This window comes from Falco naumanni, chromosome 19 (assembly GCF_017639655.2).
Source record: "Falco naumanni isolate bFalNau1 chromosome 19, bFalNau1.pat, whole genome shotgun sequence".
Taxonomy (NCBI): domain Eukaryota; kingdom Metazoa; phylum Chordata; class Aves; order Falconiformes; family Falconidae; genus Falco; species Falco naumanni.
This window is the reverse complement of record NC_054072.1, coordinates 3,002,031-3,015,481: the sequence shown is the minus strand read 5'-3', so window position 1 is coordinate 3,015,481 and position 13,451 is coordinate 3,002,031. Positions and strand designations below refer to the sequence as shown.

Below are 13,451 nucleotides of genomic sequence, written 5' to 3'. Positions count from 1 at the left end.
GCAAAGTAGGAATGAGAAGAAACGAAGTATGCGTACCTCTCAAAGTATCCTGAACCCAGAAAGCTGAGCCAGAGGGACCGTAGTGTTTGCAGGTGATGCCTAACCTTCTCGCAGATGGTAACACAGAAAAAAAGGCACCGGTGGCCTTAACGCTTGAATTCCAGCTTTGCACTAGTGACTGCCTGCACTCCAGCCAACCGCCGAGAGGTGCTTGGTACTGACCCCGCGGAATTAAACATTCCCACGTTGCTGGCTACAGAACCTCCTTGCTGTGATCGCACTAACCCTGGGCTCGGGAGGTGCTGGGCACACACGTGCTGGGCAGCCTACCCGAGAGGCACGCTGTGGTCCAGAGTTGGACAGATGCTGCCAGAAGTGCCCGGCAGCGGTCCTGTGTTGGTCATGGCTGTTCCAAACACCTTCCCAACACAGCGTTGCCTACTATTGCACGTGTCTTTCATAGGTTAAAGCAGTGGCAGGAGCAAATGCTTTCCGTCACTTCAGTCATGTTCTGGCCAAGTGAACTCGATCTTCCAGTTTGTAGAGCTCACTGTGTCCTTCTAAGTGTTGCTTCCCACAAGCAGATAACAAGACCTTCTCAAATCTACTTACAAGCTTTAGCAAACCAGTACCCTCCTATCCTTGGTATCTGGCACAGAGATTGATACAGTACAACCTGGGAGTCCAACATATCCTACAGATTATTTTATATTGCATTGCCCTGACAAGTTAACCTCTGGAGAATTTCTGCTCAGCAAGGAAAATTATGTTCAAAATCTCCCTGATACACACATTTCCAGGTTAGCACCTCTATGGCAAAGTAAATGCAGAGCTACAATCAAACTTAAGATATCAAAGCCTACGAGACATATCCTCAGCTGGCGTAAACTGATGTAAGCATTATTAAAGTCAAGGGAACTGTAATGGAACTACTTAGTGCGGCAGAGAATTTGAATTTGTGTAGTATTAAAAGCAGAATATGAGGCAACTGCTAGATTAGCAGCAGAGAACAAAACGTCTTACTGTTGTAGGAACAGCTGATGAAAGGGAAGTAATTCAGAATGTGGAGGTGTATATGCAACCTGGATCCTCACCAGATTAAGGTACTCACAGGGACTAAATGTCTAGTTGTGGTGGTTTAAAAATAGGCTTTTCATCTCTCACTTTAAGTATATACTTAACTACTAAAGTATGTAAGTCAGTTCAGCAACTGCCATTTCCATCTAAACCCCATTTCTCTCTGTACTCTCTAGGACACCGTTAGATGTCCATAGAATCCTGTTGGCCTCACTCTTGCAGAAGTTTTCCATCTGGGAACCTTATGGAAAAGCCCACACCGCATTTCGGCGATGAGAGGAGTTTGATGGCTGAGTTGCAGCACCCTGAATGATAGCACTTAAGAGGGGAAACGCTGACAGAACCATAACTACAGCAGTGCTAGCACAGCACACTTTGCAAGGAGCTGATTATAAATGCACATTACTGGACGCATATGAGCTCCCGTAACAGCTCCACTGTGGCATTTAGATTTACCCTTGGAATTTATATCTAATTTTTATATTCATCTTTTCAACGGTTTATCATTTTCCTCTTCTTCAAACAACCTATCTTATTGTGACTCTTAAAAAAAAAAAAAAAAGAAGAAGAAATAATCTCAGGTGTAATCACGTCGAGCATTAATATTTGATTGTATATTAAATACGGAGGGCATAGGCAGATGCACACAATACTAAGATCGTTGTTTTTCTGTTTCCATGTTTTAGAAGAGAACTGGTGGTGTGGTGATTGCAGAGTGTGCCTAGAACCTGAGAGATCTGCTTCCCTGCCCAGCCAGCTCTCCTGCATTACACAGGCAAGCAGGTCGTCTTCCCTCGTCCTGCTGGAACATGGTCTCACCTACGAAATGGAAGCGTGTGTCCTTCTGGAACAGGTTGCCCATTCTGATGCAGAGAGGCCCTGGTGAACCCACCAAAGTCTGGTTTTTTGTGAATAATTATTTTTGTTATACCTGGCAAGTACCTACAGCCAGCTACTCAGTATTTTTCGTATGACTTGACCCTTCAGTGCTTTTCATCTGAGGTTATACCTCAACACTTAGTAGTTACAAAGGACTTAATCCAACATGACCTGATAGTACCAGGGCTGCTAGTTGTTACTGCTCTTACTAGTTCTGACAGAACTACATCTTCTCATGCTTGCAGTTTGCAGGATTTCACACTTTTCAGTCTCCTGGGCTTGATGTTAATGTCTCTGCATTTCTTAGGTTTTTGCCAAGTGCAAGCTGAATGTAAAGGGAAGGTATTTAGAGGAGAAATTCTCATTTACGGAGGCAACAACAGTTCAAAAGGGAAGCGATCTTATCTCCAAAGCCCCCTGCATTCTCTGCAGATGTTACCTACAAACTTTGCGACAGCTCGGAGGAATAGATCGCAATATAAAGCACTAAAAGTATCAAGAAAATAATAAACTTCAATTACCACAAAAAAAAACCCAGACTTTTGTTGTGATGCACAGAACAGCCTTACCAAAAATTATAACATCTACTGAACTTTCCTCTTCAGTATTTTATATGTGATATTTGTCTGCTACACTGTACCCAACTGAGAGCTGCTCTTCTGTGCTGCCACTGAGTACATTTCACAGAGCACTGGGGATACACTCATGCATGTGGTGGGCAGCATCACCTAAACAACCTGGTTTGCTGAGGCTAGCTTCTGGTAGGTTCTCTGCTGTCTAATAACCTGGTTGAGCTCTTCACCCTTTTTTCCGTGGAAGATTTATTCAGATCTTTCTTTTGGTTTTCTACTTTCACAAAAATTGGTGCTGGAACTGCGCATCTTTGATGCTCCTGCCTTTCTGATAAAATGCAATAGGAATTGGTCAAGAGGTTCAAAAGTTGCTGTGCAAGTTCTGAAGAAGACTTCAAGGCAGAAGGAATTCAACTGCCTCAGTCTGGCTTGCTTAGGTTAAAAATCAACGCATTTGTTCACAGCAGGATCGCAGCAGCTTTCTGATAGCACAGCCGCAGAAAGAAAAAAAAAAATGCCACCATGTTATTTTCATAGCTTCAAAGTTGTTTTTACTGCTATTAGTAGCAACAACCTGGGGGAATTGATTACACAGGTGAGCCTCTACCTAATGGCTGTGTTTATCATTTTGCCTGCCATGGTGGGAGAACTGCAGGTTCTTGAATAGAAAGACTGAGAAGTTGCCTGTTCCACCCTCACTCTCACAGCTCAGCATCTTCTGTGAGATGCTGTTTTCTAACATATGGCAGTAAGCACCCACTCACTCCTCGGAGAACGCTAACAGATAGCCCTATGCCAACAACAGCAATAAAACAGGGGTATTATATTTAACTTTCTTCTCTTCTGCTGGCTCCCACATACATCCTCATGTCCTTGTTTGTGGAAGCGCTCTAATTAACATGTCAAAGAACCGCTCTGCAGTCTGACTCAAGTTCCCCCTAGACGGTACAAATAAGTCTTGCACGTAAAACAGCTTTACAATGATAAGAAGACTTCTTCACAGAGGAACGCACATTCCTATCACACATCTCTGTACCGCTCCGTTCCTAAACCTCTTTCGGCACCGCGTACCGCCAGCGCGCAGACGGTGGCCCTCGGTAATGCTTGTGTTGAAGACACAGGGAGAGCAAGGCCTCCAGAAGCACAAACTAGCACAGAAGAACTTTACATTTAAATCTGCAATCATAACAATAATAAAGAATTAACAATTTCTCTCCTTCTCTCAAAGTAAAGGCATGGTGTGCAGCCCCGCGCTGCACAGGAATCGGTGATGCTCCTGCTCTGCTCAAGGAGCGCGGGCTGGCATCTTTCACCCGTTTGATGGCTTTGCCGGGTCTCTCTCAGGAAAAAAACAGTTTTAACCTGCTCAGACATCAGATTCAACTTTTCCCAGAGGCCAGCAAATCAATGCACAGCCTTAGAAGAAAATGTATTTCTAAAGCTTTTGGCCCGATCCTGATCTCCCAAGGAATCATTCCAGAATGACTTTGGACTGCACTGGGGTTACACTTTGGTGCAAAATCAGAGGAAAGCCCTAACCTCCCTGAGCGCGATTCAAAGTCACTTTCAGTCAATGGGTATCGTTTCAGTATCTTCAATTAACTGTGAATCAGACTCTATCATAACAAAAATAATCCTTTGCTAATTAAGCTTATATTTCATTAGGGTACCTAGTATAATCAAAGGCTTAATTGTTGCTGAGGGTTTCTAGGTGTGGCACATACATAACGAAACATTAATTTAGCATCTGTACTAATAAAAGGTATATAAAACAGCATAAGACAGCAACAAGATCTTCACAAATCAACGGTTCTTTCCAAAGTCCTGAAGCTTCAAATTTTCATTCCAATTCGCTCAACAAGTGGACAAGTTTTTACCTCAGAATTTTTAATAAAATATTTCCTGGATCTTCATTATTATTTTTTAGTTAAATTATGATTTAAAAGTTGACAATTATAATACACAAAGATTATTTAACGGTAGTAAGAGGCTTTAAAAATTTGATAAATCTTTCCACTTTGAGAAATCTGAATATCATTTGGTGGGAGCAAGTCATCCAACTTAAATATAAATCCACCCTTTAGAACTGGGAACACCATTATTCTCCAGTCCTGCTTCATAGGCCTCGGAAACTTCAGTGTATATATTGTGCCATCAGTGTTACTCCTGGTACTGACAGTGCAATGAGATGGTCATCTGGTCCCATCTGATTTTTTTCTTTCAGATCTATAGTTAATGTTCTCCTGCTAGCAGAGGTAAATATAGGGCACTAAATAAGTTGGTATTCTATTTAAGAATAATAAATAAAAAAAAAAAAAAAAGATTTATTTTCCACTCAGTTCGTTGGCTTCTTTCAATACAAGATGCTCTCCTTGTCCTCTGGGATTATCTTGAAAATGAAAGGTTACCCCCAGTGAGAGGGAAATGTAAAATAACTACTGTTATAAATAAAACATCTTCCAGCATGTAGAACAATCCTATCATGTTCCTGTACCCTCAATATACCTATAGGCAGGTCCATATCATAACAGCTTGAGCTCTAATCTGGAAAAAATACTAACATCTGTAATAACAGTGCCTTAGCACCTCTGCACAACGGTGAAGCTATCTCCTTCTGTCTCCAAATGTCCCAACTAGCAGAGTGGCCTTCAAACAGCAAAAGGCTAAAGCAAGCAAGCAGAGAGGTGTCAATACAGATTTCCAAAACAAATCAGCTCCGAGCTGGAGCTCCTCCAGTGCAAACGGCAATCACCTACCTGTGTAAATAAACCTGCCCGGTGCGCCTTTGCAAAACTGTTTGGATTTGTATGATAATGTCACTTCAACCACTCCGGGAATGTGGCGTGGAGGTGTCTGAACTCGAATGGCGTGAGGTGTGATAAGCTAGGAAGTAACAAAAGGAGAGGCGCAATTAGGACATGTCTGTATTACTCCCCCCACTTTCACTTTTCTCCTTCCAAACATGCTTTATGAGTAAATGCATTGCTCATTCTTATACAGGAGACATTATAGACCAGGCGAGTCACACAGCTGGTCTAGTTCCTTGCCTCCCAGAGAGGAAGACACATTTTATAATAAATTGTCATCAAGAATATTGTACTGCTTACGCCCATTAGTTAATTGCTGGCTTATTTCTGGACCCAGAGGGAATTCTTTCTCCTTCCCAAACTCTAACCCTTTCCTTATTTCGTTACCTTTACCTTTCTCCAGACACCTAGAACCGTTCAATTCCATTCTGGATCATCACTGAGCAGTTGGCTTCAATGACACCACATAGCAAGAAATTCCACAAAGAAAACCTGTTCCATGAATTTCCTTCACGCAGGTTTATCTCGCCCGCCTGACCCGCCACCAGTTTTGTACCGGTACTGGCACAGGAATTACCAGTGTTCCCCCCCACTTCCCTGGGAAAAGGAATGTTGCTGCCTTTTAGCCATAGGGAGGCACCTCTACCCACCTCGCTCCAGACAAGCATGGTTCCAAACACAACTTGCAGCCCATCAAAGAAGTTGTCTCCAATAATGATCACCATCGCCCCCCCTGTAGTCCAGCCTTCACTTGGGCTGATTGCTTTGATGCACGGCGTGGCTAAAGAGAACAAAAAGAACATCAGAGCATCACGTTATGGCAGGGGTTTTTGCCCCACGCCGCTTTGACACTTTGCGATATTGGGTGTAAACTCTTGCAGCACTAAACTCAAGCAACTTCGGTGCACGTCAAGCAGTCCTGAGTCATGTTGATGCCAACGGCAGCTGAGAGCAGCTTCACCTGCACGCTCCTGGGAGCCTCCACCGCTGCGGCTTCACGGCCGGCAGGAATGCCCTAGTGCCCGAGGGCATGTCCCCTCCGGCCGTTCACCATTCCACAAACCCCAGTGAATAAATAAATAAATAAATACATAAACCGCATGTTTTCTGCCCTGCTAGTGTTAATTACTTGCCTATTCATTACTGGCACTTAACATCGTGTCATTAAAGACTAATAGGCCAACTGTAGTGGGTGTAAAAATGAAATGCTTAGATGATTGTGCAGAGGCTGTTTAAAGAAAAAAATATACCAAGACTACTCATTAGCATTTGATCACACAAAAGCCAAACCCAGTGGAAAGAGAGATTGATTAAGATTTATTGAGTTTATCAATGGGTAAAAAAGATATAGGAATATCAGATGTTTCCTCCAATTCCTACCAGGAGACAATTTCTAATAATTTTCTTGATTTTATAGAGTAGATTTTTTTTTTTTCCTTCTCTCTTCCATATGTTCAAGGCCTCTGGACTATACATCCCATCAGGAACCCAATATGGTTTCCAGGCCATAACCAAAGTCAATCCATCACTCCATTCCCAATGTTGACAGGGTCAGAGGTGGAGGGGAACTTTGGCAGTGCTCCAAAAACATGAGACTCCTTTGAACAGCCAGTCAATCACATCCAATCAGTCAAGGAAAAACTGGATGGCTTCCTAGGCTAGGAATCCTGGGATTTTCCTTCTACCATTTCACTGCCCGCTGGGGGAGAATTAACACCACTATGAATTCTTTACTGATTCAATCATTTTCTTCCAGTTCATTAATTCTTCTTTTAGGTTGATATAGGGCACAGTTAAGAAGTGGGGCAGCAAAACATTATAATGAAATAATATCCTTGCTTGTCTTTTCTACTAACATCACCAGCTCTTCTCACTTTCACTAGCTGCAGGGGAGGGAAAAGCAGACACAGATAGCATTTTCTAGTAATTTTGTGTACTGTCTGCACGAGAGAGGTGGAATGTGTTGGTAATGAATGTATGGGAAGAGGGAGAGGAGGGGCCAACCACTTTGAAGCTGAACAGATACAAGTATTTGTAATTGCTTTAATATAGTCCAAAACCCATCCTGTAGCCGGCCATGAGTCTTCCTTAGCCAAACAAACTAAAATCAATTAGTGTCAGTTCCCTTCTGTGCATTGTTATGCTTTGCGCGTAGTTTGTTTAAGGGAACTAGTGACACTTTTTCATACACATCTTGTGCTCTAACAGTTCTGTTTAACTAAGATGTCATGTTGCCTAATTTGCCTGAAATCAAATCTACCCCAGCTGAGCGAGAAGTCTGAAATTTAGATAATACTTAGTGTTTCTACGGTTTTCATCTTTGCAGTACAAACTAATTAGTAAGGGGGGGGGGGGGGGGGAGTCTCTTAGATGTAAAGAGGATCACATTTTGCATGTAGTAGACACTGTTTTCCTGCCTCTTCCATCTCTAAACCCCCTGAGGTTCTGTAGTTCCCCCTTAGCGCTCCTTCCCTCCTGAAAACAAACAGAAATTGAAGAATGGCTAATATGTTTTTGCATTCATTTGCATACTGTTCTTCGTACACCCATCCTACCTTCTGAGGGGTCAAGCCTCCTTGCTCTCCGTCCATGCTTGGAGTTGTTGTGAACAAACATGTTGTCAGACACTGCCAGCACATGCCCATCAACGTTCACTGTTGTTGATAGCACAACCTAGATATATTTGGAAAGGGAAGAAAAAGGAAGCAGGTAAATTATGTACTTTGAAATTCAACTTACTTGTTAAGTATTCATTACTCAGTTTAGTTAAAACCCGGTTCTGTTTGTAAAATGGCATCACTTCCTGCAGCGTTTACTCCCTAACAAGAAGGGGAGAAAATATTTTCAGCCTTCAATCCCTGCATTAATTCCATTTAACATAGCATCCTAAGGGCCGTATAAAGTCCTTACTGTATAATGAACCAGCTACCGCAGATGGCCCTAAATTTAGTTTCCTATGATGCACTGTAGCATAGCTGATGGCAGAGAGGGCTATATATACCAACCAGGAGGGCAGGCTGCAGAGCACCACAGCAATTTGCCCTCTGATACATACACGCAGATTCAGAGCCATCTGCTGTACTGCGCACACGGGCAGATCTATCTGCATCTGCTCTGAAAATACAGGTCTCCATCGGCTAAGCCAAATGGAAAATCCTCCGATGTGAAAACTACCTAATATCGTGTCTGGGTTTTGACATATGCGTGCTTAGTGCCTCTTGCCCAAGGACCCCAAATCAAGCAGCAGTTTTTAAACCCTAGCCTCTGTGACTTACGTTGCTGGGCTCCGATAGCACATCAATTCTTAGAGGAAGTAACCGTAGATGTTAATTAATCCCACTCAGTTTTCCCTTAACAATACAACATCCAAAGCTGTAAGTCCTATAAAGCCAGAAATATATCTGCCTTTAAACCACAAACTTTTAGGAAAATGTGAACAAGCTGTGTTTTGCCTACTGAAAGAAGGTGCATCTTACTGAAACTTTCAGGTTTCGACCGTTATTCAGTGTAAATCAGCTTAACTCCATCCAGCTGCCGCACAGCTATAGTCATTCACAGCTCCTGAGAACCTCACCCTGGGTGTGTGCATCAATTCTCCCAAATACAGCTGTCCTAGCCTAGGTAGGAGAAAGTCATGCCCTAATTGTTGATAAAACTGTCTCCAGCATATAGCAGGAGAAACCTTGCCCTTCTACTGGATTATGCTAGCCTAAAGAATACGTTCTTTCTTTCTTGAGACAAGTTTAATTCATTCCAAAAGGCTCTTGTCATACTGTACTCTGATACTTCTCAAGCATTCTTGTCACAAAATGCGTTGCTTTTGCGTGCCAACTGATTTCATCATTGCACATTTGGGTGGAGTGAGACTCCCATCCAAAGTGAACGTTTCCCGCATGACATAGCTGAGCCCACTCAGATGCACTTCATTATTTTCCGTTAAACAATGGAAATAAATTTTAATCTCTCACTGGCCAGCACAGAGCACACTATGGCATCAGGGGAATAGACCTGAATTATTCCAGTGTCTGAAATATTTACGACAAGTGTTTAAATTGTAACCAAATGTAAATAAAAAGTATATCATCTATATACAGTTACACTATATAATATATACATATCTGAACTCACATACACAAGGTATGCAGGCGATAAACACACACCCGCATGCTCTCAGTATGAGATCTTTATAATATGTGCAGACTTCAAGTGTGCACACACTCCCTGTTGGAATCACCATTTGGGTGTAAGTGTCGCACCCAATACAAGAGCCTCATTTCGCTCGGAGTTGTAGAGATGCCTGTAACGTGAGTAACAGCAAAAAGAGCCCTCTGCTTAGAAGATAACTGCTGAGCATCCTCCATTCCCTGAGCCAGAAGGAGGGGAAGATGCACTTTTAGACCTCTCTCCTTGAGCGCTTCCATTTTTATTCACCTCTCCCATTCATCACAGGAGGGTCAAAGCCACTTGGCATGTCACAGGCGGGGACCTAGGGCAAATAAATACAGCATTCTCAGGGACAGGACAAAATGCGAAGTTCAGATCTGGATGAGAACATTCTCAGAAGTTTGGGGCCTTACTAGCAGCAAGCTCTACGGTACTGCTGAAATCCAGCAGAGACCTTTGTCATCTTTGCCAGCCAACTCAATATCAATGATGTGGAGCGAGAACATGTGAGCTTATGGTCATAAAAATTACTGAACTTCTTCACTTTGCTCCGGTCCTTCCTTCTTGCCTGGTTCAGATGACAACCCAATTGTTTTATACTGAAGATTAAAAAACAATGTTTTATGGATAAAAGGAAGAGGAATGTGCATTCCACCATGGTCTCTAACTCCCAGGCCCTTCCCTTTCACAAGCCAACTGCTTTCCCCCAGTGAGTATTTCCTGGGTCATGAAGGGTGACCCTTTCCATCTGGAATCAATCAGTCAACTCCTGACAACTTCCTGAAACACCTCACTCCATTTCCTGTTCTCTCCCCCTTCTCTCTTTCCCCCTGGTTTGCTTCACTCTTCAAAACTGCAGGCCACAGCAGCTTAATGTTAGAGGGTCAGACACAGTTAGACTCCAAAACACTACACAAGAACACCTTTGACCTTCAAAAATCTTTACATCTTAGCTAAACAAATCAAGGTCAACGTTTCTTACCATTACCTTGTTAACCATTTCTATGCATTTTTGCCAATACCCTTCTGAACACGTATTTATCAATAACACTTGTTCTCCTAACATCGTAAAACATACCGGGCCTTTTTTTTTTTTTTTTTTAAACCTGTATTTAGTGCCGATGAAAGGTGATGTGCAAACTCCCCATGAGATTTAAATTCTCAGATTTGGCCACAGCACTGGCAAATGGTTTTGGTGATTTTTGCTTTTCCTGAGCTGACGGCACTTCTTCTTGTAAATGATAATTTGGCTTCTATGCCTATTCAGTCGATGGTCTTTTCCCTAAAATCAGGAGTTAATGGTTAATGCAAAATGTAATCCTAAGGGAACGATTTGAGAACATAAAAATATGTTAGGTAGGCCATGGATCCCAGTAATTGTAGCCAAGGGCCAAATCTGACACAGACAGCACAACAACTGAAGATTTCGTGCCACCCAACAGCTGTATCGAGCCGTCAGCTCAGCTGGAGTTTCAGAGGCCAACCAGGCTAGCAAGAAACAGACAGGGCCATGTGTTATTCCCTCATCCATCCAAAGGTAGGCTCCATCTCTAAGAACAGCGAGGGAGTTACAGGCTTCCGAGCAGCATTTTCAGCAGTTCTTATGGTTCTCCCTGCAAATCTGCAAGGGTCTTGCGATTAGCTATGAAGCCACAGACATAAAACAATGGTTCCCCAGCAGTACTGAAAAAATGCATATCCTGTATCTCGACCTTGGGTTTGTTTCCCAGATGGATTACTGCCACACAGTAATCCCTGCTCAACCACCACAATGAGGGTTCACCTACCATGACATTCAGAGAAACTGACTTCAGAATGTGAAACTGAGGTTCTCTGAGCTGCACTGCCCCTCTTTTGCTTCCCTGCATAGCTCAAAGTGTTGTATTTCTCTACAGACTTTTACCTGCATGCTAAAATTTTTCCTCCCCCCTCTACACATGATGTCAGGATTTCTATATACTGAAGTACGCTCCTCTTCAAATCGCATACATGCAACTAAATACACATCATCATACATATAAAAGCTGTATCACTCATAGACACCTATTTAGACATATGGTACAAACATTCCAGGCATACAGGCATTTACTTACATGTAACATATCTCATCACTGTGTAAATGATCTCTCTCAAAAAATTCCTGTTACCATTCCAAGTGTGGAAAAAATTCTTTATGACACTGTACATCTGGAAACAATATTACATTCCTGATGCACTTTCCCTTATAACTCTCTAGTCACTGCACCATGTTATTTTAACTTTTCAAAAGAGTAACTACTATAAGGATTTAAAAAATTATCATCATTATTATTATTTTCCAGCTGGGTGGAAGAAAATATGTCAGGCCTCATCCTGCTGTCTTCACTTGGACAGGGCTCCCATTGATGTCAATAGGCGTTTGGGTTGAGCGAGTAATACAGGAGTAGATGTTAGAATATAACGTGTTTGCTTCATAGTTGGATTAGGAATAAGATAAACAATGTGAAAAATGCCAGCAGCCTCTCTCAGTTCAAAACTTTCCTTGAATTCTTTGGGAAATCCTCCCCGAGACCCTGAGCTAACGCAAAAATCCTGCACGTGGCTGTTGTTTCAGGAGTGGGACCTCCTAAGGCTGTAGGGGCACAGGGGTAGGAGATAACTCCTGTGTCACTGATGTCTACTCTCCCACTTTTACAGACAAACAAACCATGTAGCTACTTTTATAAAATTGTCATTATATAAAATAGCCATTTCAGGGTCTTGCCTTTGGTAGTCCTCTTGTTTTAAGGCCTACTTGTCCTGGCAGTTAGGGAGTTTATGGTATACAGCCTAAATTTATTCCTAGTCACTTTATACTTGACACTAGCTTTAAAATTTTTTTTTTCCATTCTGATCTACCTTAGGATATTTCTAGAGAGCAGTTACGTCCCTTCCCAGTGTATGTCACTGAAGTATTTGAGCCAAGCTCTTGTCCGCTCCCCAGTCACCTTAATGACCCATTCCTGCACCTGTCCCAATTTCATTTTCATTCTCTTTTGAATATAGTTAAACCAGGATATTGTGTTCCAAACCAGACATCAGTGGGGTATGATGGTACAAATGCATCCTTCTTTCCACTGGCAACACTTAACTGAGACGTAGTAGAATCTCCTCTGTGGCTTGTTTTTAATAGACGATACACAGCTCTGGCCCCTCGCTGTCGTGAGCACATGAAGCTCTTTGAGTGTTTTTTCTTTTGCAGTTACAGTCAGCCCTTCCCTTACTCATACAGAATCTAAAATAACATCGCTTTTTGTTGGGTCAGTCACTCTCCGATGAAGAAAGCTGCCACCCAGTAACAGCTCCAAGCTCTGCTGATATTAGTTGCATTTGTTTCCTAATCTATACCTGGGAAATTAAGTCTCCCATCATGGCATTAGGCCGCGTAGTACCCATCTCTCTTAACAACAGTTCAGTGATTTCTATCCATAACCAAATCTGACCGTGAGAGTCTCTGGCACATGCTTTCACCATCAGTCTGGAAAGGATTTTGATTTAGACCAGTTATATTTTTTTTCTTGCTATCCCTTTTTGTTTCTTACAGTCTATGCTCCTAACTCACAATATTATCCCACCACTCCTACCCATTTTTCGTTTTCCTGAATGACACAGATCCTTCAGTGCTTTGTGTTAGAACCTAGCTGGGTCAATTCGCAAACACAGCCAGCTTTGCTCACGTGCCTGATGATGAACTGATCCAACCACTCTGAGGTCAGGAAGGAAACCTCCCCAGGGATACACCTTGTTATTTTTCCTTTCTCTTTCTCCCTAGAGCACCTAGAGGGGGATACCTGCCAGGAAACATTCCATGCCATGATTTCGACTGAAAACAGAGGGCAACCGCTGACCTTTCTCTTTTTGTTTCTAAAAAAGCATGTTGGTTCAAAGATGACCATTGTTAGTGCTGATGTTCGGTTGCCTTGTACCATTCTTT

The 13,451-nt window shown here is 42.5% G+C and overlaps 1 protein-coding gene across 10 annotated transcripts in view; it reads right to left on the bottom strand.

Moving 5' to 3' along the window:
* EBF2 (EBF transcription factor 2) overlaps positions 1-13,451 on the bottom strand; it is a 144,304-nt gene that overhangs the window by 17,294 nt on the left and 113,559 nt on the right. For 6 of the 10 annotated variants that reach the window (XM_040617872.1, XM_040617878.1, XM_040617880.1 and 3 more), the window contains 3 exons: positions 7,891-8,008; positions 5,986-6,116; positions 5,285-5,411 (listed from right to left, as the gene is read on the bottom strand). In XM_040617872.1, coding sequence (XP_040473806.1) covers positions 5,285-5,411; positions 5,986-6,116; positions 7,891-8,008 — 376 coding nt within the window. Of the gene's footprint in view, positions 1-5,284; positions 5,412-5,985; positions 6,144-7,196; positions 7,200-7,887; positions 8,009-13,451 lie in introns of all 10 variants that reach the window. The other 4 variants (XM_040617875.1, XM_040617874.1, XM_040617871.1 and 1 more) reach the window with 2 other exon arrangements.